Source organism: Remersonia thermophila, chromosome 2 (assembly GCF_042764415.1).
Source record: "Remersonia thermophila strain ATCC 22073 chromosome 2, whole genome shotgun sequence".
NCBI classification, from domain to species: domain Eukaryota; kingdom Fungi; phylum Ascomycota; class Sordariomycetes; order Sordariales; family Chaetomiaceae; genus Remersonia; species Remersonia thermophila.
In genome coordinates this window covers 3,197,307-3,219,050 of record NC_092218.1, presented here as the reverse complement: position 1 = coordinate 3,219,050, position 21,744 = coordinate 3,197,307, and the positions used below count along the sequence as shown (strand labels likewise).

The window sequence follows — 21,744 nt, the reverse complement described above, 5'->3', positions numbered from 1 at the left end:
ATCCATCAGCCGTTTCCAAACTTGCTGGATCCGGATCTGCTGTGAAAGCCCATGTTTTGACTGTCAGGGGGCCTCCCCCCCCCCCCCCCCCTTCCGGGTCAATGAATGGCTCCTTGTGGGGGGTGCTAGCGTACCCAGGAGCTACCTCTACTCTAGTAGATACGTAGGTAGTGTCCAGCATCGCGGTGACGGTCCCTCCAAGTCCCTCCAACCCAGATGTCGGTGACCGAGAGCTCTCCGCGGCTTCAGCCCGTCGGGCCTTGGATGCGGCTTGGACGAGCGCTCTCGGCCGTCTCCAGCCGCTGCGTTCCTTCAAAGTGCAATGCATCGCTCCGGGCCACCGAACTGGGCATGAGTCTCCGGCGCGCATCTGCAGCTGCACCTTGGCATGGTGGAGGTGCATTCGCTCTCAAGGGGAGGCTGGTTTCGGAAGGTTCTGAACGACAACCCGCTGGCAACCGATACCACCACGCCCCCCCCCCCCCCCCCCCCCAAGATGGCTCTGACGGGAGTGGGGGATGCGCCCCGTCCTGGAGCCGAGCTTCCATCATCTCCCACCACTTGATGGCAGGCATGTGTGGTCGAATCAAATCTTCAACGGAACCCCCTACCCCACCCAAAAAAAGACAAAAAGAGGGAACGCTGGCATGAATCAGAGGCGCGGCTTGTGCCGTCCTTCTTTTCATGCCTTTGAATGGCTCTCGGTTTGAGACCCAAGAGAGGGAGCCTCCCCGCCAGGCAAGGCAGAGCGATCGAAACCACGACGGTTCCATTGGTGAGCGGTCGCGTGGGAAACGTCAAGGCACGGGTCCCGGTGGGGGGTTGGGTGAAGGTGGAGTTTGTTAGCGTACTTTAACGTTTAGTTGGCGTGGAGTCGAGCGAAGCCACGCGCGCCGCACGGTTAGCAAAACATAGCGCAATCGTGGCACGCAGGGCCAGGGCTCAGCGGCACCCCCTGATGCCCGTCGGCGGCCTTGCCTGATTCAGGGAGGGGACAAGAACCCGCTGCTACGTCGCGGGTTTGGCAGTGGCGTGTCCGACCGATTGAGGGTTGTGATGGAGGCTTGGGACTTGGGTGTGTTTGTTGGTGCGTGCGTTGGTTGAGATGAAACGGATGGGAAGAAGACCTGAGGGAAAAGGGTTGGGAAAAAAAAAAGGGCCAAAGCCTCCCTCCCTCCCCGTCTCCTTCATTACGGAGTGCTGAGCCCACTCTACCTTAAGGTACGCAGTACGTACAACACGGCTCGCGTACCAGCATGTGAGCGTGTACCTAGGTATGGTACCGTACCGTTTCTTCCCAGGGGTCAACAGTCAACAGCGGCACGGGATGGAATCCCGTTCCTGTCGGCAACGGCTTCCCCAAAGCCACCTTCCGGGTTTTCTCGCGGCCCCATGCCAGCAAGGCCCTTTCTGGAAGGCACAGAGGCCGCAAAGGCCACGGGCCATTCCCGTCAACGCAACGAGCAACACAACCAACCCAGCACGTGAACTGTCAGCCAGCCAGAGGAACCTCAGGAGTGCGTGCCATGCGTGCCTCTCGGCGCCGACCCCCTGTTGCCGTGTCCCTTGGGTAACCCTTGGGTGTCCCTTGGGAAATGGCGGCTGTTTCATCCGCACAAGGTTGCCGAGAGGGCCTTGGCCGGGCCATCTTATCGTCCAGGGCTTTTTGCTATGATCGGCCTTCCGTCACGCACTACATACCTCACTAGTTACCTCCCGCTCGCATTGTCCCTATGGACACGCTTGAACGCGTTACAAATTCGGGCTGCCTGCGTTATCCCTATGCAAGTCAACCTTGCGGACAACAGTTGCAGAGACAAAAAACCAATACATGCTGTTTTTTGATCTCGTCCTCGGAAGCCCAACCGGACCTCTGCCCGCACACACCCGAGCGCTCCACCGCCGCCCAGCGCACGTCCGCCTCGCTCACCCCGGCCGTGCATATATATCCGCTCCTCGCGAGATGGCCGCTTCGGAAGCACAGCCGGCCGTCCCCCATAAAGGGCATCGATTGGCGACACGGTGTTTCTCTCGCGAACCTCTCGGGTGCGACCCGCACGGTGGTGATGCTCTCCGCCTCTTGTTTTTTTTTTTTTCCTTCTTCCTCTCGTCTCCCGTTTCCAGGGAAAGCCTCCCCGGCCGCCGCTCGCCTCGCAGCGGCGACATCGGATCGGCCACCCGCCTGCATGGGGTTCAATGCACGTTGCCAACGTCGATGCCGAAGCGCACGCAAGCAAGCTGTAACAGTAACGCGTACGAGCTCGCGGAATGCTCGCCAAGGAGCCAATGCCAGCGGCTCGCGGCTCCAGGGCGCGCGCTTTGTTTACGCCCCTTGCTGCTGCTCGCTAGGCGTTGCGATGCGGGCGCGCATACCTTCCGCTCCGAACAGGTTCCGGCCGGGTCGTGTACGCCAGAGCACCGCGTACGCAGTACATCCATCCATCCATCCATCCATAGAGTAGCAGTACATACTGTGGTACATATGTACATCGACTAGCAAAGACGGGGCCCCCGGCTCTGCGCAGGGTAGTTGGATATCTCGCCAAACAAACGGCCCGGTCAACGGTCGACAAGCGACAAGCGATGCCATGAGCCGGCCAGCAAGGTGCCGTGCGATCTCCGGATGAATTACGCCCGCGGCCGAGGTTGCGCAACTTTTTCTTGGGTGGGAACTGCTTCCTAAACCGACAACGCACATACTTACGGTGTACGCAGTACGCAGTACGCAGTACTGTGCACGTAGCAGTTATGGTGTATGGCCGCGGTCCCGCCCCCCCCCCCCCCCCTTGGAACGACGGAACGGGAACGCCCAACTGGTGCTTTGACATTGTTGTGTTCGCAAAAACAACCCGGCCGGGCAACGCTGCATGCTGGGTGGCGGGCGTGAAACACCAAGGCCGACGCCAAACTTCAGACTACCGACCGCATTGCCACAAATATGGAAACCTAGCGAGGCGTCGCACGAGGCTCGTATTTTCCAACACATACTAGTATGTACTATAGTCGATGTACTTGATCATTTCCTCCATCCACGTTGGACAAGATACTACTGCGTAGTTAAACGTCCGTCTGAAAAAAAAGACAACAATGACAGGGGAGGGAGGGGGAGGGCGGGGCCGAGGAACCCCGGACCCTGGTCAAAAAAGGTCAAAAAAGTCAGGGCCCTCCACCAGAACCCTCAACCACGTCGCAACGTGGAATCCCCCCGCTCCGGCAAGGGGTGACAGACTCCACTGGCTCCACTGACAAAAGGCAGCCTGAAACACCAAGGGTCCAGGCTCTTGGCACCGAAATGGAAGGGTCTTGAGCTTGAAGCGTTCCGTTGCAACGTCCCGGCGTCGTCGTCGTCGTCATCATCGTCGTCGTCCACTGTGCTCAGCGCCCGACGGTGAACACGGCTGGCATGGCCAAAAAAAAAAAAAAAAAAAAAAAAAAAAAAAAAAAACAAGAAAACAGGGCCGCCATGAGGCCGGGTTGCGGGATGCCATTGGATTGAATGAGATGGGATTGCATGGGATGGGATGGGATGGGATGGGATTGAACCCTTCTGCCCTTTCTCACCTGGTGTTTGTGTTGGCTGCTGAGCGCATTACTTATTTGAACCTGGAACGATTCTGTATTACCCAACCAGCCCCATGGACCCCATGCCATGGAGGATCACCGGTCGTCGGTCGACCGACGGTGAGGACCCGGCCGAGATGACGCCACCACCCCCCTCCCTTCTCTTCCCGGCCGTGGCTTCGGGCAGATAACTAACTACGACAGTTACGTGTATAGTGGTGGTAAGGGTACACAGACGGTGGCCCCTGCGCAATCATCGACGAGAGAAATCTCCGAATCTCTCCCATCACGAACCAAACAAGGCCTGCCAACGGGTTTGACATGCTCGCATTCCGCGGCCGCCCTCCCCCCACCCCTCTCCGGGGGCCGGGTTGCTCACCATCCTCCTCTCCTCCTCTTTCTCCGGGTCTTGGAGATTGTCCTTCCGAAACTCTGGTCCGGATTTGGGCGCATGAACCCACGGGCCCGCTGCGTTGCTGCCGCCGTCAGCATCAGGACAGCATCTACTGTGTACGTTAGATCGGTGGCTCCGCCGCAAGCGCCGCTGCTGCTTTGCTTTTTTTTTTTTTTTTGCGTCTTCATGCCTTCAGGCTCTGTCCTGCGCCTGCAACGCCGCCACATCCGGGTAACGGAGATCGGCGTTTTCTTCAAGGAAGTCCATCCAGCGCTTGAGGAACGTGCTGCCTCTGAAAGAAAAGGGTTGGCACGAGTCAGCCACCTGCTTCATCCCGACACCGTGGGGCTGGGGCGGGCATACTTTTTGACCGTTTCAGAATCCCCGATGACGGTGAGCGAGCGTCGGGGGCGGGTCATGGCCACTAAAGCGTAGGTGGTGGTTAGTCGAGCGATACCGAGTACCTACCTACCTATCTCGAGATGGCAAAAGAGAGCAAAAAAAAAAAAAAAAAAAAAAAAAAAAAAAAAAAAAAAAAAAAAAAAAACGGACGACGAGGCATAAACTCCTCGGCCGTCTGAGCCCGAACGCCCAGCTGGGACGAGCGTTGGTTCACTTTCGCGTGAGGATTGTCATGCTTACCGTTCAGCCGGCGCTTCTCGCCCAGGAACCCGACTTCGCCCTCCGAGTTGCTGCGCACGAGGCTGACAATGACGGCCTCCTTCTCGCGGCCCTGGAACCCGTCGACGCTCCCGAGCTCAATGCCCGGGTACGTCTCCTTGAGCGGCGCGAGGATCGCAAGCTGCATGCCGGGACGGCGCATGGGTCAGCCCCGTTCCTTCGTTCCACTCCGTCTTCCGTTGGAGCGTCATGCTCCGCACACGCCCATCCTGTAGCCGTTCATGCGGATGGCCCGGTCGTCGCCTCCGCCGCCGCATGAACGGAGCTCCCCTGCAATAGACCGTACGCTAGCGTAGCCCCGTCTTCCATCTCCGGGGCCGATCGACGGTGCAGCGGGAGGGAGGGAGCCAAGCATTTGTCACTCGAGAGTCTCAAGCGCCCCCCCTCCCTCCGCTGGACTCAAGGAACAAGGTTCGGGTAGGGAAGAGGGTACGCACCTGTGCATTGTACGGCGTCACCACCGCGATGTCCTCGGGCCTCACTCCCGCCTCGACCAGGCTGCGCACGTGCTGCCTCACCAGCGCCGCCTCGCCCTCGTTGCTCTTGCTGTCGCCGTACAGGCTGCTCTTGGTCAGCTTCTTGGTCCCGCTCGCGTCCGCGTCGTCCTCGTTCTTCTCGGGAAAGTCGCCGCCCTGCGTGTCGATGAAGACGAGCGGCTCCGTCGTGTCGTCCGTCTCGGCCACCTCGTAGGGCAGGTCGCGCAGCCGCCGGTGCGCGACCCCTTCGGCCGCCGCCAGCCGCCCGTCGTAGAGCTCGTCCGAGGGGAACCGCATGATCCTTTCGTGCATCCGGTACTGCGTCGTCAGCATGCGCTTGATGCCCGGCCCGTGCAGCTGGAGCAGCCGGTCAAACAGCGTCCTCTCGAGCGTGAACCCCGCGGCGGCCTCGGCCGAGCCGGCGGCCGAGCCCGAGGCCGGAGCGCCTTTCCTCTTGGACCCGAGCGACTTGATCGTGGGCGGCAGCTGCAGGTGATCGCCGGCCAGCACCGCTTTCTTCGCCGCCAGCAGCGGCACCCAGCACTGCGCCTCGAGCGCCTGGCTCGCCTCGTCGATGATGACCACGTCGAACTCCTCCCGCCGCAGCTGCGACCCGCCCGCCCCGTGCAGCGTGGCCAGCACCACGCGGCTGCCGGCCACGATCTCGTCGACGCACCGCCGCTCCCGCTCGCGGTACTCCTTCCTCAGCTCGCGCAGCTCGGCGTAGATGGCGCGGCGCTCGCGGCCGTTGCGCGTCTTGCGGATCGACGCCTGCTTGGCGTCCATCTCGGCCCGCACGTCGCGCACGATGGCCCCCGCCGACGAGGTGCGGGTGAGCACGTCGAGGGAGTGGTCGAGGACCGAGGGGAGGAGGCGGGCCGGGTGGCCGAGGCGGACGAGGGGGATCTTGTGCGGAGCGAGACGCTCGACGATGTTGTCGACCGAGATGTTGGACGGCCCGCAGACGAGGACGCGCTGGTTGCGCCGGAGGAGCTGGAGGATGAGCTCGATGAGGGTGTGGGTCTTGCCGGTCTGCATTCGCGTTTGGCTTAGACATGGCATGCGCAACGGACTGAAGGAGAGGTTTGCTCACCCCCGGCGGGCCATGGATGAGGGCGATCTCCCTCGATGCCAGGGCAAAACGGATGGCGTCCTTTTGGCTGTCGTTGAGCGTCGGGTCCACCCAGTCGATCGTGCCAACCTCGGGGTCGTTGGCCAGGTCCTCGGGAACCGACGACGGCGACGACATGCCAAAGAGCACCCGGATGAAGGGCGTGTACTCGCGCTCCTCGAGCTTCGAAAGCCTCTCCATGGTTTGGTTCATCCTGGCCTGGTCAGCCGTAGCTCGTTCACCCATGTCCCCCATGCCCAACCCCTCTCTCATCCATCCTCCTCCTCTTTCTCAACAACAACAACAAAAAAAAAAAAGAACAAGAAAAGGAACAAGAAAAAAAAAAAAAAACAACACCTCACCTCCGAAACGTAACATCATCCGCCACCTTGACCATCCAAACCCGCTTCTCCCCTCCCAGCACACCATCCTCCCCCTTCCCCTCCTTCTCCCCCTCCCCCTCATCCACCGCCACCGCCACCACCCCCTTCCCGACCCTCGTCACCACCCCCTTGGCCCCTTTCCCCTCCAGCTCCTTGACCTCCCTCTTCTTGGCCGTCCCCGCCGGCTGCTCCGACACGAGCACAATGTCCCCCACGCGGATGCCATGCTCGGGCAGATCCGGCCCGCCGCTCCCGCCGCCGTCGCCGCCGGACGGCCCGGAGGAAGAAGAAAACGAGGTGGCGCGGTCCGGCACCAGCTCGACGACGGTGCGGCCGCCGAGGCCCGTGCGCCGCGCGCCAACGGTCAGGTTGGTCAGGGCGACGCCGGCGCGCTGCAGGGCCGAGGGGGCGTGCAGGCGGACGAGGGCCGAGGACTCGGCGACCTCGGCGGCGAGCTCGGCCGAGAGGAGGGCGAGCTGGGCGGCCGCGAAGGTGGGGATGTCGACCGGGTTCTTCATGGCTGGCTGCTATCTCATCGCCTTTTTCCAAGTTGGAGAGAGGGATTGGTTGGTTGGTTGGCTGGTTGGTTGGTTCGTTGGTGGATACGGAGAGGTGGCCGAAGGAGATCTATACTACGTTGTGCGTGGTCTCTTGGGTAGCCGGGTCAGGCTCCTGAGGTACCCCAGATACCGAACGAGGTGGGGTCTTTGTAGAGAGGTTGGATCTGCCTTGTCCCTGCTGGCGGGATGAAGTTGCTTTAGAAAGTCTGGGAAGCTCTCCTGCTCTTTTTTTTTTTTTTATCTGAGGTGTCGTGTCCACAAGAGCAAGAAAAGCGCAAGAGAATGAGTTGACAGTGGTGATGATGATGATGATGATGATGATGTGTGTGGTGGTGGATCTTGGTTGGTTCCAAGGTTGAGAAGCGAGAGTGGGTTTCATTCACCTTGCTTGGTCGACTACGCAGTACATAACTAGACGTTCAAAGTGGGACAGAGTCCAATTTAGTACTTGATTGCTGCATTTCCTTGTAGACAGCCCGTAGACCGTTGCAACGACGGCCACAACAGCCTGGCCGGGGCGTTGTTTGCAGCAAAACAAAACCTCATGTGATCAATTCAACATATAGTAGACGTCGACTCAAAACCGCCAAAGCGCCCGCCAGAGTACAACGTGGTATCGGCTCCTTTGCGCGCATCGTTTCCTTCGGTGGCGTCATACTCAGTAGATGGCCTTCATCAATCATGCCCTGCCCAGTAAAAAAGAAAAGAAAAGAAAAAAAAAAAAAAACCGTTCCCATGCAGAAGCCCACATCTGCGTTGACCCTGACCCTGACCCTCACAGGCATTTCCAGCCTCCAACCTATCCTGACGCCTGACCAACCAACACCAGAGACCAATCACCTCGTCCTCCGGGTACCTAGCCCTACGGGTACCTAGTCCCACGCCGCGCAACTACGCCTCTCTATTCATCCGCCCTCACCACCACAATAACCACCAGCGACGCCAACGTCACCGCAAACGCGATAAACGACACCAGCAAGATTGTCCCCCGGCTGGCGGGGAACTTTCCGCGGATGACCCAGTGCTGGCCCTGCAAGTAGCGGTTGTACCCCAGCAGCAAGATGAGGATGCTCACGGCCAGAAACGTCGTGCCGAGCGGCTTGCCCAGGCGCCGCAGCGTCTCGGCCTGCTGCGTGTCGCCGGCCAGCGACGTGTTGAGCCGGAAGAGCTGGGTGACGGCGATGCCGATGGAGGCGAAGGCGAGAGAGGTTCGAAGCCAGGCAAGGAAGGTTCGCTCTGCGCTCGGCAAAAGAAACGTGGGGTTAGCGCTGCTTTCCGACGGGCGGGCCCGACGAGACGTCGTCATCTTCCGGCGACGGGGCGCCGGTCGGGTGGGGACAACGAACCTAAGGCGAGGTGATCCCGTGCCACGCTCCCCTTGTTTTCTAGCTCGATGCTCTTAAAGTACCGCAGCTTGCTCTTGAACCACGACTCCTGCCGCAGCTGTTCGTCCTCCTCCTCGTCCTCCTCTTCTCCCGCGCCATCGTCCTGTCGCGCCGCCGGCGCCGCCGTGCTGGGCCGCGGAGACCGTGGTGGCGGCGGGTTGGCGGCGTTGCTGAACTGGATCGACCGCTTGTGCGGGATCGTGTTGGGATCGGCGGGGCTTACGGTCTGGTAGTTGAGGCTCTGGTAGCCCCCTGGCTGGGTGGCTACGACGCCGCCATGGTGACCGCCATCCTCGCCGTGGTGGTGGATGCCCGCCGGGAGCCGCGAGCCGGAGGGCTCGCTTCCCCTGGCAGAGGGCCCGAGGAGGGGCTGCAGCTTGGGGCTGACGTTGGCCGAGCTGGCCTCGAGCGCCTCGGCCCGTTCGCGGGCGCCCTGTTGGAGGTGTCAGGTCAGCACGGCTGGCGCTCTGGTGCTCACGCAGGAGGGAAAAGCTGGCGTGGAAACCGGGGGCAGCAGACGAACAGCAGAGCTGAAGATGTCGTTCACCGAGTGGCCGAAGATGGCCTCTGCCAGGCTGGCCATGCTCGTGGGACGATGAGCTGGTGGTGGTGGTGGTGGTGGTAGGTATCTAGGGGAGGGAAGAACGTCGGATCCCGGTGTGGGATTCGATCCTGTACGTTGCCGGCACCTAAATGCTCGCACTAGGACGCGGGAAAAAAGTACAAGGTGTGGGGTATCCCAGGGAAAGATGAAGGAAGGATAAACAAGTGCCGACCAGGTGTGCTCAACTCAGGATCCAGGACTAACCTCCAAGATGGCCTCGATGCGATCTCTGGACGACCTCCGCCGGCTCAGGTCCCGAGAATGAGTCCGGGAGAGAGGCGGGGGCAGGTCAACGACGTCTTGGGACATGGCTTGATCACGGAAGTCAAGGATGAAAGCAATCGTCACCCCCGCGTGTTCGGGGCTTGGGGGCAGCTTGCTCGTCGTCAAGGCGGTCCTGAGCGTCGGGGGTGAGCTTCCAGTCGCAATGCAACGCAGCGACATAACATCAGCAGCAACAGTGGCGTCAGCGCGCCCGCTGATTGCGATTGCGTGCGAAGATTGGAGCATGCAATTCTTGGGGCTGGGGGGGGGGGGGGGGGGGGGGGCCGGGCAGAACGGGAGATCGGCTTGGCTTTCCCCACGAATTCGGGAGCGCCACTTTTGATGTCACTTCACGTGCTCATGGCGATGGAGACAGTACGAAATACAGTACCGAAAATAGTCCACACGGGCATGGTCAAGCACTCACTAATAGGTCCACACTCCGTGGTGAGGTACAAGCTGGGTGAGAGGGGGGCAGGGGAATGCACGGTGGAATGAGTCTCTCTTCGTCATCTCTTCAGCCAAGGTGAAAAAAACAAAAAACAGGGTTGGGTCTGGCCTGTTCCTCATTCCAGGAGTGGAAGAAGCCATGGACTGTGTAAGCAAAGGCCGTCGCTCATGGTTTCGGATGCTTGCGGCACGACTCCGGCGGCTCGGGAGAGCTCGTCGTGGCCTCGCCGAGCCTGCCCCGCTTTCAACGGCCGCCAATGGCTCAGGCTATGGCGCAGGCTCGAGAGGCGGGGCAATGACATCAACCATCCGAAATGCCACTCATGCCTCAGACGCGACAGCTTCCATACCGAGGATAAAACACATACGCTACACAAGCTCCTCTGACCAACGAGTCGGGACGGGAGTTAGCGGCTATCTCCGCTGCCGATACATCCGGGGCAACGACAGCCAAGGAAACGAAGGCCATTATCTCCGGGAGGCAAGGGGGCCTGATCGTGATAGAAAAGCCGCCGTCCAAGCCCAGAGGTTTTTGTCGAGGCTTCCGGGAGTCGAGGCGTGTAATCCCCTGTATAGCAGCCATCAGCAGAGCGCTTCTTGAGGTCACCATGGTCCACACGATCCAGGGCAAGAAGGTCGGCAACATCGGCTTCGGCCTGATGGGTAGGGCTGACCACCCGCATGTCCGCGTCAAGGACGCGGCGACGACGCCGGCTAACCCCCCCTCCCAGGCCTGACGTGGCGCGAGGACAAGCTCCCCGAGGAGCAGAGCTTCGCCGTCATCAAAGCCGCGATCGAGGCCGGCTGCAACTACTTGAACGGCGGCGAGTTCTACGGCCCGCCCGGCAACAACTCGCTGACCCTGCTGCGCGCCTACTTTGAGCGGTACCCGGAGGATCGCGACAAGATCCTGCTCAACATCAAGGGCTGCATCGGCCCGGGCCTGGTTCCGGACGCGTCGCCCGAGGGCGTGCGCACGAGCGTCGAGAACTCGGTCCGTCTGATCGGCGGGAAGGGGCTCATCGACCAGTTCGAGCCGGCGCGCAAGGATAAAAAGGTCGAGATCGAGACCACGGTGAAGGCGCTGCAAGAGCAAGTGGCGGCGGGCCGCATCGGGGGCATCTCGCTCAGCGAGGTCGGCGCCGAGACGATTCGCCGCGCGGCCAAGGTCGCCCGCATCGAGGCGGTCGAGGTCGAGCTGTCGCTGTGGTCGACCGAGCCCCTGGAGAACGGCGTGCTGCAGGCATGCGCAGAAAACGACATCGCCGTGCTGGCGTATGGTGAGCAGCTCTCTTCCCTCGCTTCATCCTCCCGTGTTGCCCCCCCGGTCCCATGGACAGGACAGGACAGGACAGGACAGGACAGGCCCACGCTAACCCTCCCCCTCCTTTCTCTCCTCCTTTCCTCCCCCCCAGCCCCGCTCGGTCGCGGCATGCTCACCGGCCGGTTCAAATCCTTTGACGACCTCCCTCCGGGCGACTTCCGGCGCGACCTCCCGCGTTTCCAGCCGGAGGTGTTTGAGACGAACCTGCGGCTGGCGCGCCAGGTGCAGCAGCTGGCGGAGAGGAAGGGGTGCACCACCTCACAGGTGGCCATCGGCTGGGTGCTGGCGCTGAGCCGCAGGCCAGGGATGCCGCGCATCATCCCCATCCCGGGCTCGACGAGCCCGGAGCGCGTACGCGAGAACGCCGTCGAGGTGGTGCTTGATGAGTCCGACCTGGCGGAGCTGGACAGGATCGCGCAGGAGCTTGCGCCGGTGGGGACGAGATATAATGAGCATGGCATGAAGATGCTGGATTAAGCGGTCGCAAAGGAGAGGCGATCCGGCACAGGTGTCGCACGGCGTTCGTGCGGCATGGACGAGAGGGAACCTGACGGGAGGTTCGGAGGACAAGGTCACGAGAGGACGAATGGGACCTGAGCATCATGTAACCAACTACGGTAGTGAACGTGTAACGTAACGTAACACTGTCAACCACAAGAAATTGGCGGGATGGATGGAGCCGATCGCACAGCGGGGCCCGGTTCTAGCGTTCTTGGCACGGCAGAACGCCAAGAGCTTAAACGACTCTTCGCAAAGCTTAGGTTCGCGCAACGCAAACCATGCTCGGCGCTGAATCCCTTGGGCAAAAAACCCACGGGCAAGCTCCCTCCCCCCGTGCTACCTACGCTACGCTACCTACTGCGTACATACACTAGTCGACGCCTGCATCCGCGACAGGGTTGAAAGGCGAACACACGACATTGGCCAACCCCCTCCAGCCCTGGACCTGACGCAACCGCCCCGGCTCCTCCGACAACCTGACCTCTTGCGGCGTTCCAGCGTCCCACCACATCACGAGTCCCCAAGGAATCCAATCCCTCCTCAAGCTTCACCCAACCTCCAGCTCCCGCCCACCTCCCTCCGAGGAACCCGACGCCAAACCTCCCTCTCCATCCGTCAGCCTTCCTCCAAGATGCCCACCAAGTGGGTAGACTGGTCCAAGACGACCCGATCCAAGGACTACCGCGGATCGGGTTCCTTTGCCACGTTTCTCATCATCGGCCGTAGGTCCCCTCCATTTTCTCGCTTTTTCTCCCTCCCAAGCGTTCGCTAACCTTTTGTCCTCTTCTCCTCCCCTTGCCAGCGGTATGCTTCTTCCTCGGCATCCTCTTCGCCTCCTTCCCCTACGACTTCCCCCTCCTCTGGACCTCGGACCCCCTCCCGGACCCGGCCTACCTCGACCACCTCGAGACCCACCTGCGCTTCATGCACCAGGCCCCGCCCCTCATCGCCCGCATGATGCACATGGTCATGTTCGTCGGCTTCCTCGGCTTCTTCGTCAAGCTGTTCCGCCCTAGCGAGGCGAACGTGCTCTTTGACGGCGCCGGGCTCGTCCTCTACCTCATCGGCACCGGCGTCTACCTGAGCAACATCGTCAAGGGGATGCGCGCCGTGAGCCAGCCCGGCGGGCTCGCGGCGGTGGCGGAGCGCGCCAAGGAGGCGGCGGCGGCGGCGGCGGCGGCGGCGGCTGCTTCGGCGGGCACGGGGTCCGGGAGCGGCGCGCCGGCCGCCGGCGGCCCCGGGTTCCCGGTGCACCACTCGGGTCCGCTGACGGGGGAGGTGGTGCTGGGCCGCGAGGACAGCCTGCGCGTGCTCAGCGCGAGCCACGTCATCCTGGCGCTGGTGCTGGTGGGCGTGCTGGTGTTGCAGGCCGGGCAGTGGTATGCGGAGCGCAAGGAGGCCGACGACGTGGCCAAGGCGGAAAGAGAGGCGGCGGAGCGGGCGGCGGCGGCGGCGGCGGGAAAAAAGAAGCTGTAATCCACCTCTTATTTTCGGTTTTGCTCTTTTCTAAACCTCTGCCGCGCGGCCGTTCTTTTGCCGCCGATGATCGCGCCGTCTTTTGACGCTGGGTCGGCGGCCGGCTGTTGGATCGATGTAGAGAAGGGGTCAGGTCATGGATGCGTGGTTGGATGGATGGATGGATGGATGGATGGATGGATGGAGGGGTATATCAAGCGTCGGCAGGCATGGCTGGCTGACGAATCTGAACGTATATACACATGCAGCACAAACCGAGGATGCTTCCGTCCGGGCCGCCCCTGTCATGTATCCCCCGGCATGGCCTGTTGGCCCATCTAGATGCCCCTTGGGCCAGCGAGCAGCGTGGATGTGGCTTGGCTGTACACCAAGATACGCAAGTGACCCGCGTCTCCCGTACCGCCTCGCGCGCCCTATGTTCGACCAAGTTTCCCACGGTCAAATCTTTTCGTCTTCAAGGTCACATCCAGCCACAGAGGTAACGACGCATAGGTGTCTGAGATGATGAGATCGAATGCCAACTATATACAATGGAACCAAAACTGAAACTACCTGAGCCAGTCTAGCAACATCCCGGGTATACCAAAATGCCAGTCTCTCTAACAAGTTCCCACCACCAGCCTTTGAATGCTTATAAAACAATGAAACAGATAGAAAGAGCTGCAATAAAGCGCTGTAGAGCCCGTCCGAAACGCCACGCCATCTTCAAAATCAGTCAAGTCAGCACCTAAGCGAAACCGTGCGTCGGCAACGTCAAACACCGTTGCGGAGAAGTATGGCGACGCCAAGGCATTCCCCCACGAGCTTGGGCATGCATCCCATTATAGTAGCCTCCTCGGCATGGGCGGCGTCGTCGGGTTATACCCGACGTACGACTCCCCGCGCGCGATCCCTCCCAGGTCCGCAGAGTCCAGCATCTGCGTGAACGTCGTGTTGGTCGAGTACCGCCCGTTTCTGTTGCCGCCGCTGCTCTCGGGGGTCCGGTCCGGCGTGATATTGGGGTCGGCAAACACGTTGATGCTCACGGAGCTGGGCTCGCGGTGTTGCTGCCCGCTGGGTGTTTGGGGCGGGTCGAGCGCGCCGTAGCCACCCGCGTATCCTCCTCCTCCTCCACCGCCTCCGGCCCCAGTCCCGGGGCGGTAGGCTTGGTACGGTTGTTGCTGCTGCTGCTGCTGCTGCTGGCCCATCATCTGTGCCGCGATGGGCGGCATGGTGGAGTACGCTTGCCCGATGGCGCCTGTTGCGGGGGAGTTAAACTTGGAGTCGATGACGGCGCCCGTGACGGAGTCGGGCTGCTCCGGGTCGCCGACGGCGGTTTTGGTGCTGAGGGAGCGCTGAGGGGGCGAGCCGCGCGCAAAGTCGGTGCGGAAGGTGGAGTGCTCCGAGACGATCGGGTTGCTAATCAGGTTGCCAAAGGACGAGGTCGAGCGGGAGAACTTGGACCCCTTGCCGCCATCGCTGCCGCGCTTGCCGCCGAGGGCGTCGGGAAGCTTGCCCTTCTTGCGGAGGAGGAGGAAGGCCGCAACGGCGGCGATCAAGAGGACCACCACGCCGGCCACCACGCCGCCGGCGATGGCAGCGACGGGCGGGCCGCTGCTGGTGTTTTCGGCATCGCTCGGCGCGCTCGTCTCGTCGCCGCTGTCAACCCCTTCGCTGTCGTTGCTCTCCTCCGTCTCGTCGGACTCGTCGGGGGTGTTTGTGGGATCCGCTGCCGAGCTGGATGTCGCCGTGGGCGGCTCGACGCGGCGGGTGGATGTTGGCCTCGTCGTCTGGATGGGGACGGCGTTCTGGTCCTCGTCCATGACGCACTCGTTGCCGTTGCACGAGTAGCCAAAGGGACAGCACTGCCCGCCGCAGCGTTTCAAGGTGCCGCCCAGAACCGTGGTCTTGATGACGGCGTCCGGATGCCGCTCGCCATTTTGCAGCGAGAGATCACACGGTACCGGCTCGATCACCTGGCAGGTCGAGCCCTTGGGGCAACAGAGGAGGGTCGTGTTTCCGGCCAGGGGTATACACGTCTGCCCGGACGGGCAGCAGAAGTAGTCGGGAAAGCCGTCGTGTTGGCATTGGCTGTGGTTCGGTGCGCAGGTCGACTGCCGCGCGAACACATCATGAAAAGGGATGACGGCGGCGGCGGCGGCGCGGGCAGCGAGAAGGGACGCCACCCAGAGCGTCCACCGGCACCTGGGCATCCTGGAGTTGGGTCGATAGGGTGGATTAACAGCGTGGAAGCTTTGCTGGATGCCTCGGCGAGGAGGCACCGTGGCTTGCCAGGCGCACCCGGCAATGGTTATAGCAACGCGTTGGTTGAGCCGGCCGAGGTTGATCTGCGGCAAGGGAACATCACATAAGAGGGACAAGAGGCTGTTCTTGGGTGAGGTCGACGTGGATGAGAGTGCGTGAGCGATGATGTCCCGCGGGTTGGAGTTTTCCACGCCGGGAAGGAGAGCAGACAGAGACGGCAGTGCGGGCAGACGCGAGGCGGCGGGGACGAGAAAAAAGAAAGCAGCGGTCGAGATCCCAAGCGGTGGTCGGAGGTATATCGGAAGGGTCTGGCATGAACCACGGCCAAGGTTCGCAAGAAGCGATCTATGACGCACCGCTGCTTGGTTGGCTCAGGCCAGGAGGAAGGAAACAAGGCGATGGCCCGGCTGGCACGTCAACATGGGCCAACGTTGGGTGGACGGTGGGTGTAGGGACATGGCAGCCGATCGACTGGCCGCGACATGGTCTTGGACCTTTCCGGCGAGCCTGGGCCATGCCAATGGCGGCCCCGGGTGGGATGGGTTTGGGAGGTGGGCGAGCGGCCTGCCCGCCATGTCGACGGCCGCATCCATCTTTTTCCAACCCGAACGACCCCGAGGCGTTCCTGGGTGGGCAGAGACTGAGCAGAGCTCAGCACGACCATCTCGCCATTCTCCTTGCGATCCGATGGCAAGCGAGGCGGTTGTATGGCCCGCCGTCGGAGAAGAGACACGCCCCTCGACGACGACAGGTGGAGCGAAGCGCCGACGTTGCGTCTAGCGTCCAAGGCGACACCTGATGCAGGGCGATTGGAAGCCGCAGGCTCAAGAGGATGTTGGGTTGGTTGCGTGGCGTCGGGTTCAGAAACGCTCTTGGCCGCGACCGCGCCGCTGATTGGCCGGCGCCTTGTGTCACTGCTATTTTGGGCCCGGCGGTTGGCTGAGAGCTCGCCCGAAACAAAAGTGGAGCTGCTCAGGCACGCCAGGTACGCAGCATCTCGTACCTCAGTATTCCTGTGGTACACTGCCAAGGAGGTACCTAGTTACACAGTACGCCATAGGCGCATACCTAGGTATCTATGCTGGTAGGCACGTGCCCGGGCCTGAGGGCTGGCCACAGCCCACTATTTGCCGTCAACAAGCGCCCCAGCCTTTCGGCATCTGACGACCCTCTCAACACTCCCGTCTAGTACCAAGGCAAGGCCGCCTACCACCTACCCTGCTACATACCCCGGGTACCTACCTTAGGTAACTAGCCCAACGTTCGTCGCTGTCGGAGCTAGTTATGTACATAGTTACCCCCAGCGCTCCACACGCCATGGCATAACACCGTACACCGTAGAAGGCCTCCGATCCCTTGCCCCAGTGATTGTCGTCACCCCCTGACACCCAAGACACGTATCCTCCCCCCCAACCCCCCTGTGGCTTGGACGCTGCTTTCAGCGAAGCACAAAGCACAGGCCATTGTGTCTCGTCGTTGACAATGCATTTCCGCCGAGCTTGCTCGACGGAGCAGCGCATCAATGATCCACCCGGACCCATGACATACCGGCAGTCCACACCTACTTTTGCGAATAGAGCCGGCGGCCCACGCCCCATAAAGAGCGGAGGGCTCCAACATCTCTTTGCCGTTTTCATCAGGATCCCGTGACCGACGGACGGATAGCGGGCAAAGTCGTCAGCCCTGCGATCCTCATGGCCGCCCCAGGAGGCCGCTGGGCCGGCACCCCAACGTCCCCTTGGGAAAACCTCCGCAGCAGAAGCGCGGCTAGGGCCACCTCGTTGTGCGCCTCGTCAGCAGCCCAACAAGCCCTGCCAGGCCGCGCGACCCAACGCATAGGCCGGCCTCCGGCATGCATGGGCGATGGGGGAAACCGGGGGCCATCATGGTGGACCCAGAAGCATCCATGTGGCTGGTGGTGGTGATGATGCGGTTTCTGGCCGAGGCCGGCCCCAGCGTGGCTGGGATCTGCGATGAGCGAGATGGGATAGGTACCTACCTACCAGCGACCACGGTAACACTGAGAAATGCTCCGGGGCGATCGGCTGGCCACCTTGCCCGAATCCACCCGTCACATGAACGGGGCGTGCGCAATGCGACGGGGGCTCGACGGCTGGAGCTCTTGCGAATGGCCTCCACCCAGGGAATGCCTCGCAGGACCAGCTGAAGTCCAGGCAACGTTGCTGCCGGCCAGGCGAGCGTACGAGCAGAGACGCTCCAGCGCACCCGCGGGGTCTGCAGGTAGCGTGAGGCTATGCCAGAGGCAAAAGCCCCAGCGGCCGTCCGGCCGGACGGCCGGCGGCTGGCTTGGTGGTAGGTAGCATTGCGACTGTGTTGTGTGCGTGTGAGGGCGTGCCATGTGGGATCCAGGGCCGGACAAAGTTCTCTCCGGTCGGGCCCTCGGGTGTACACACCACTCTCTGCTGTGCACCGCCGCAGAACGCGTGCTTGCATGGTCGCAGCGGCGGCCAAGGAAGCTCGCGCGCTTGTGCCGCCTATGAGGGGATGGGATGCAAAGATGTCGTGTCATGTGACTGTAGGCGCACCGCAGAGGGACAAGATGTGTACCTAGGTGTGTGTGTATGTGTGCATCCGTGTATGTGTGTATCCGTGTATGTGTGTACATGTGTAGTGTTGAGCGACGATGCTTGAGCAGTGTGCTCTCAGATGCGGTGATAGCATTGAAAAAAGTCAGAACATTACACAAGGGTTCATCTGGTACCTTACAGGTCAACGATTTCTGATGGCACCAGAGACACATCTTCACCGACTGTTCAGAGATGGGAGCGACCAAGTGTTGAAGAAATATCTTTGATTCCTTGACTTGCTTAGAGTCGGGTATATGGCGATCCATGCTATCCAACCCAACTGGTGTGCCCCCTCCCCTCCCTCCATCCTCACAACCCGTCAGGAAACTCCAAGAAACAACCCGTGGTATATACCTAAAAACCCCCATGTTTCCTTTGTAACCCAAACCCATAACTCCACATTATGCATGATTCTCCGCGCTCTGTATATATAAACCGGGGAGATGAAACATCAAGAAAAAAACAAAAACCTTCAACCAGAAGGGTATGCAAGAGAGAAAAGAAAACAAACACAGCTTGAAGAATAGACCCGACACCACCTTGAGTCCAAAGAAGTGCCGGGTGTCCTCTTCACCCCGTTTCGTGTCGTCCAGAAGAGTCCATCGCCATGCACATTTCCATGGGTATCTCCTCCTCTCAGAAGGGAAAAAAATTGCAAGAGGCAAGTAGTAGTAGTAGCAGCAGCAGCAGCAGCAGCAGCAGCAGGCCATGCAGAATCAAGTCGAGTTTGCCTCCCCACCTTGTTTTCTTCCTCTTCCAAGCTGAACCAGCCAACCTTGGAAAAGGAAGCGTTCAGATCAAGAGGTAATCCCAACCCTTCATCTGCATGACGTCCCGCCAGTGGACAAACTGCTGCGTCGCCGCGTCCTCCTTCTTCACCTCGGTGGTGGTGGTGGTGGTGGCGGCGGCAGCGGCGGCGGCGGCGGCGGCGGCGACGGTGGTGGTGGTGGTGGTGGTGGTGATGGCAGCAGCAGGAGCGAGGAACAGGGCGTCGTTCTGCGCCCAGACCTCCCTCAGCAGGCTGCCGACCCGGCCGAAGCTGCCCATCTGGGCCGCCAGGTCGCCCAGCTGGGCGACGCGCTCCTCAAAGAGCGCCCGGAACCCGCTCCCCGGCAGGCTGACGGAGCCGCCGACGAGGTAGACCCAGCCGAGCGAGCGGTCGAAGCCGTGCGGGCCGGACGGGATGGCGCGCAGCACGGCCGTCAGCTTGTCGACGAGCCCCACGCAGCTCTCCTGCGCCGGCGAGAAGCCCGGGACGAGCCCGCACAGGTAGATGCGCGCCGCGAGGCGGAAGGCGGCGGTGATGTTGCGGGTGAGCTGGCGCGGGGAGAGGGTGCCGTTGGCGTTGAAGGGGAGGACGATGGCGGCGGGCTGCGGGGCGCCGTCCGGGCCGGTCGTCTCGCACCCCAGCAGCTCCGTCAGGCCGATCTGGTCGCCCAGGACGTGCACGTGCTGGCAGAGCGTGATGTCGTCCATGCCCTCCTTCTTGAGCGCCTCGAGGCAGGCGATCTCCGAGATGAGGTACATGACGCGGTCCTCGCACCCCATGAGCTCGCGGAGGCCCAGCGAGGGGTTGATGGGGGACAGGTGCTTCTCGCGGTAGGTGTGGGCAAAGGCCGGGGCGCGGCCCTGCATGGTGGCGCCGAGGATGTCGATCCAGGCGGTGAGCGTCATGTTGAAGGGGGCTTGGGTCAGCGGCTCGCTGGGGTCCGAGACGAGGCGCGGGAGGTCGAGCTTTTGGACGAGCGAGATGACGGCCTGGAAGTGCTGGTGCCAGGCGATGTCCGGGAGGGAATCGTCCGGGCGGCCGACGCCGCACTGGAAGAAGATGAGCCCCAGGGCGGCCTCGAGGATCTGAGCGTGCTCGACGTCGCGGTTGAGCGCGTCGCAGAGCGCCGAGATGGTGGCGTAGCGGTGCCGCATGATGTCGCTGTCCATCTCGTCGCCGGCCAGGCCCATGGTGGCCTTGTAGTGCTGCGCCGCGATGCTGAGGCAGCAGTGGAGGTAGCCCTTGTTGGTCTGCAGCGCGGGGAGGATCAGCTCCGAGCTGACCGAGCTCTGCTGGTTGACGTCGAGCACCGGGAAGAGGGTCGGCACCACGAACTGCACAAAGTGGTCTAGCAGCTGCTGGTCGCCCTCGTCCAGCTCGATCGCCACCGGCTGCTGCGCGGGGACCGCCGCCGTCGCCAGAGGCTGGGAGAAGTCAAAGACGTCGGTGGTGGCGGTCGTCGCGGTCGTGGCGAGCGACTCGCGCCGCCCCGCGTACACCTGCTCCGTCCATTCGCCCTCCAGGGGGAACGCCGAGAGGATGGTGCCGGGAGGCGGCGGGGTCGTGGTGGCGTAGGTGCTGATGGTGGCGGTGGTGGACTCGCGCAGGGTGGGCACGTCGTTGATGAACATTTGGCGCTCCGTCTTGACGTCGATCTCGTAGGGCGGATACGCAAACATGAACTCGGCGGACATCCCGGGCGTGAAGGGAGCGAACTCGGGGGCGCTCTGCGGGCTGCCGAAGGTGCCGAAGCCAAAGTGCGAGTCGATGGAGGCGGAGCGGGCGCGGTCCAGGGGGTCCGAGAAGGTGGCGGATGTCGGCAGCGAGTGCGACAGGCCCGGCGGGGAGTTCATGGCCGTCTGGATGGTGTGGGCGTGGGCGTGGGCGTGGGCGTGGTGTGATGTCTTCTCGGACAGCTTCTTGCGCTTGATGATCATCTTGATTTCCTCCTTGCGATCCCTCCGGGCGTCGTTGTTGCCCCACCACATTGGCCGCTTGTACTCGCACACGAGGCCGAGGTGCTTGCAGGCTGTGCACATGGGCATGGCTTCATCGCACTTCTTCCTCCTTAATCTGCACGTGTAGCAGCCTGCAGAGCCATCTCTGTCAGCTGCCTTGGCCGGCGGAGACAAGCAAGCGTCAGTCAGCTCGCTGGTGGAACAACTCACCTGTCCTGGACCGCCTGTGCATCTGAGTCTTTTGCTTGGGGTTGGCATGGGAGCCGGCCTTCGCGGCCGGCTTGGCCGCCTTTGTCGTCATCGTCGTCGTCGTTGTCGTCGTCGTCTTCGTCGTTGCGGTCGCGGCAGCCATGTTGACTTGCGATACCATGAGGCGTCCTTCCTGGTGGTTGGGGGGTACTGTTGACATTTGTATCTCCCGTACGCACAGTCGGGGGGTGTCGGGGTATCGAGGCAGCGCGGCTGTGTGGGGTAGACCGAAGAGCAGGGGTTGCCTCCCGTCAAGGGGGGGGTGTATGTAAGCTACCGGGGAAGGGCGTGTGGGAAAAATCCCCGGGGGCTGGGCCGAGCGAAAGCGGGAAATCCTCGCTCGTCGTCAAGGGGGGGCAAGATGGCTCGGAAGGGGCCTCGTGAATGTGAACGGGCTAGGGGGGCCTGGTCGTCCCCAAAGTCCAAATCCCAACACACTTCAAGCAGCTCCTCGACGGGAACTCAAATCCTCGGCGGGGAGAGTATTAGATTTTAGTGTTATTGTCGTGCGTAAAATGACTGGATCTGAGCAAGGCCGGCTTGCGTTTCGTATTGGATGGTCAAGGAGTGAAGCTCTGCCGAGTCGACGTCGACGTCGATCTGGTTGGACGGCGAAGAGAAGAAACAAAATTAAAAGAGAGGGCGAGAGGGGAGAGATGTCCTGGCTTGACTGGACCGCACTGGGCTGGACGACAGCGGGATCTCCAACTTCGTTCTCTGGGGGGCCTGCACACACAGAGAGAGAGGTGGAAACGGCCGAGGGGCT

At 61.8% G+C, this 21,744-nt stretch overlaps 6 protein-coding genes across 6 annotated transcripts; 2 read left to right on the top strand and 4 right to left on the bottom strand.

The window, feature by feature from the left end:
* Positions 1–4,147: 4,147 nt before the first annotated feature.
* On the bottom strand, positions 4,148–7,124 carry VTJ83DRAFT_2338 (uncharacterized protein; the record flags this gene model as incomplete). The annotated part of the gene is made up of 6 exons (XM_071008597.1): positions 4,148–4,247; positions 4,319–4,379; positions 4,598–4,757; positions 5,074–6,144; positions 6,206–6,437; positions 6,586–7,124. 6 exons carry the CDS (start codon positions 7,122–7,124, stop codon positions 4,148–4,150), a joined length of 2,163 nt encoding a protein of 720 aa, XP_070868878.1.
* A 943-nt stretch (positions 7,125–8,067) lies between these two features.
* Positions 8,068–9,134, bottom strand: VTJ83DRAFT_2337 (uncharacterized protein; the record flags this gene model as incomplete). Its single annotated transcript, XM_071008596.1, has 3 exons — positions 8,068–8,402; positions 8,513–8,984; positions 9,075–9,134. 3 exons carry the CDS (start codon positions 9,132–9,134, stop codon positions 8,068–8,070), a joined length of 867 nt encoding a protein of 288 aa, XP_070868877.1.
* A 1,343-nt stretch (positions 9,135–10,477) lies between these two features.
* VTJ83DRAFT_2336 (uncharacterized protein) lies at positions 10,478–11,670 on the top strand (the record flags this gene model as incomplete). Its single annotated transcript, XM_071008595.1, has 3 exons — positions 10,478–10,532; positions 10,601–11,149; positions 11,285–11,670. 3 exons carry the CDS (start codon positions 10,478–10,480, stop codon positions 11,668–11,670), a joined length of 990 nt encoding a protein of 329 aa, XP_070868876.1.
* Positions 11,671–12,325: 655 nt separating this feature from the next.
* On the top strand, positions 12,326–13,170 carry VTJ83DRAFT_2335 (uncharacterized protein; the record flags this gene model as incomplete). The annotated part of the gene is made up of 2 exons (XM_071008594.1): positions 12,326–12,416; positions 12,497–13,170. The coding sequence occupies 2 exons, from the start codon at positions 12,326–12,328 to the stop codon at positions 13,168–13,170; spliced, it is 765 nt and encodes a 254-aa protein (XP_070868875.1).
* Positions 13,171–13,991: 821 nt separating this feature from the next.
* VTJ83DRAFT_2334 (uncharacterized protein) lies at positions 13,992–15,362 on the bottom strand (the record flags this gene model as incomplete). The annotated part of the gene is made up of 1 exon (XM_071008593.1): positions 13,992–15,362. One exon carries the CDS (start codon positions 15,360–15,362, stop codon positions 13,992–13,994), a length of 1,371 nt encoding a protein of 456 aa, XP_070868874.1.
* A 3,432-nt stretch (positions 15,363–18,794) lies between these two features.
* On the bottom strand, positions 18,795–21,138 carry VTJ83DRAFT_2333 (uncharacterized protein; the record flags this gene model as incomplete). Its single annotated transcript, XM_071008592.1, has 2 exons — positions 18,795–20,860; positions 20,940–21,138. The coding sequence occupies 2 exons, from the start codon at positions 21,136–21,138 to the stop codon at positions 18,795–18,797; spliced, it is 2,265 nt and encodes a 754-aa protein (XP_070868873.1).
* Positions 21,139–21,744: the final 606 nt, after the last annotated feature.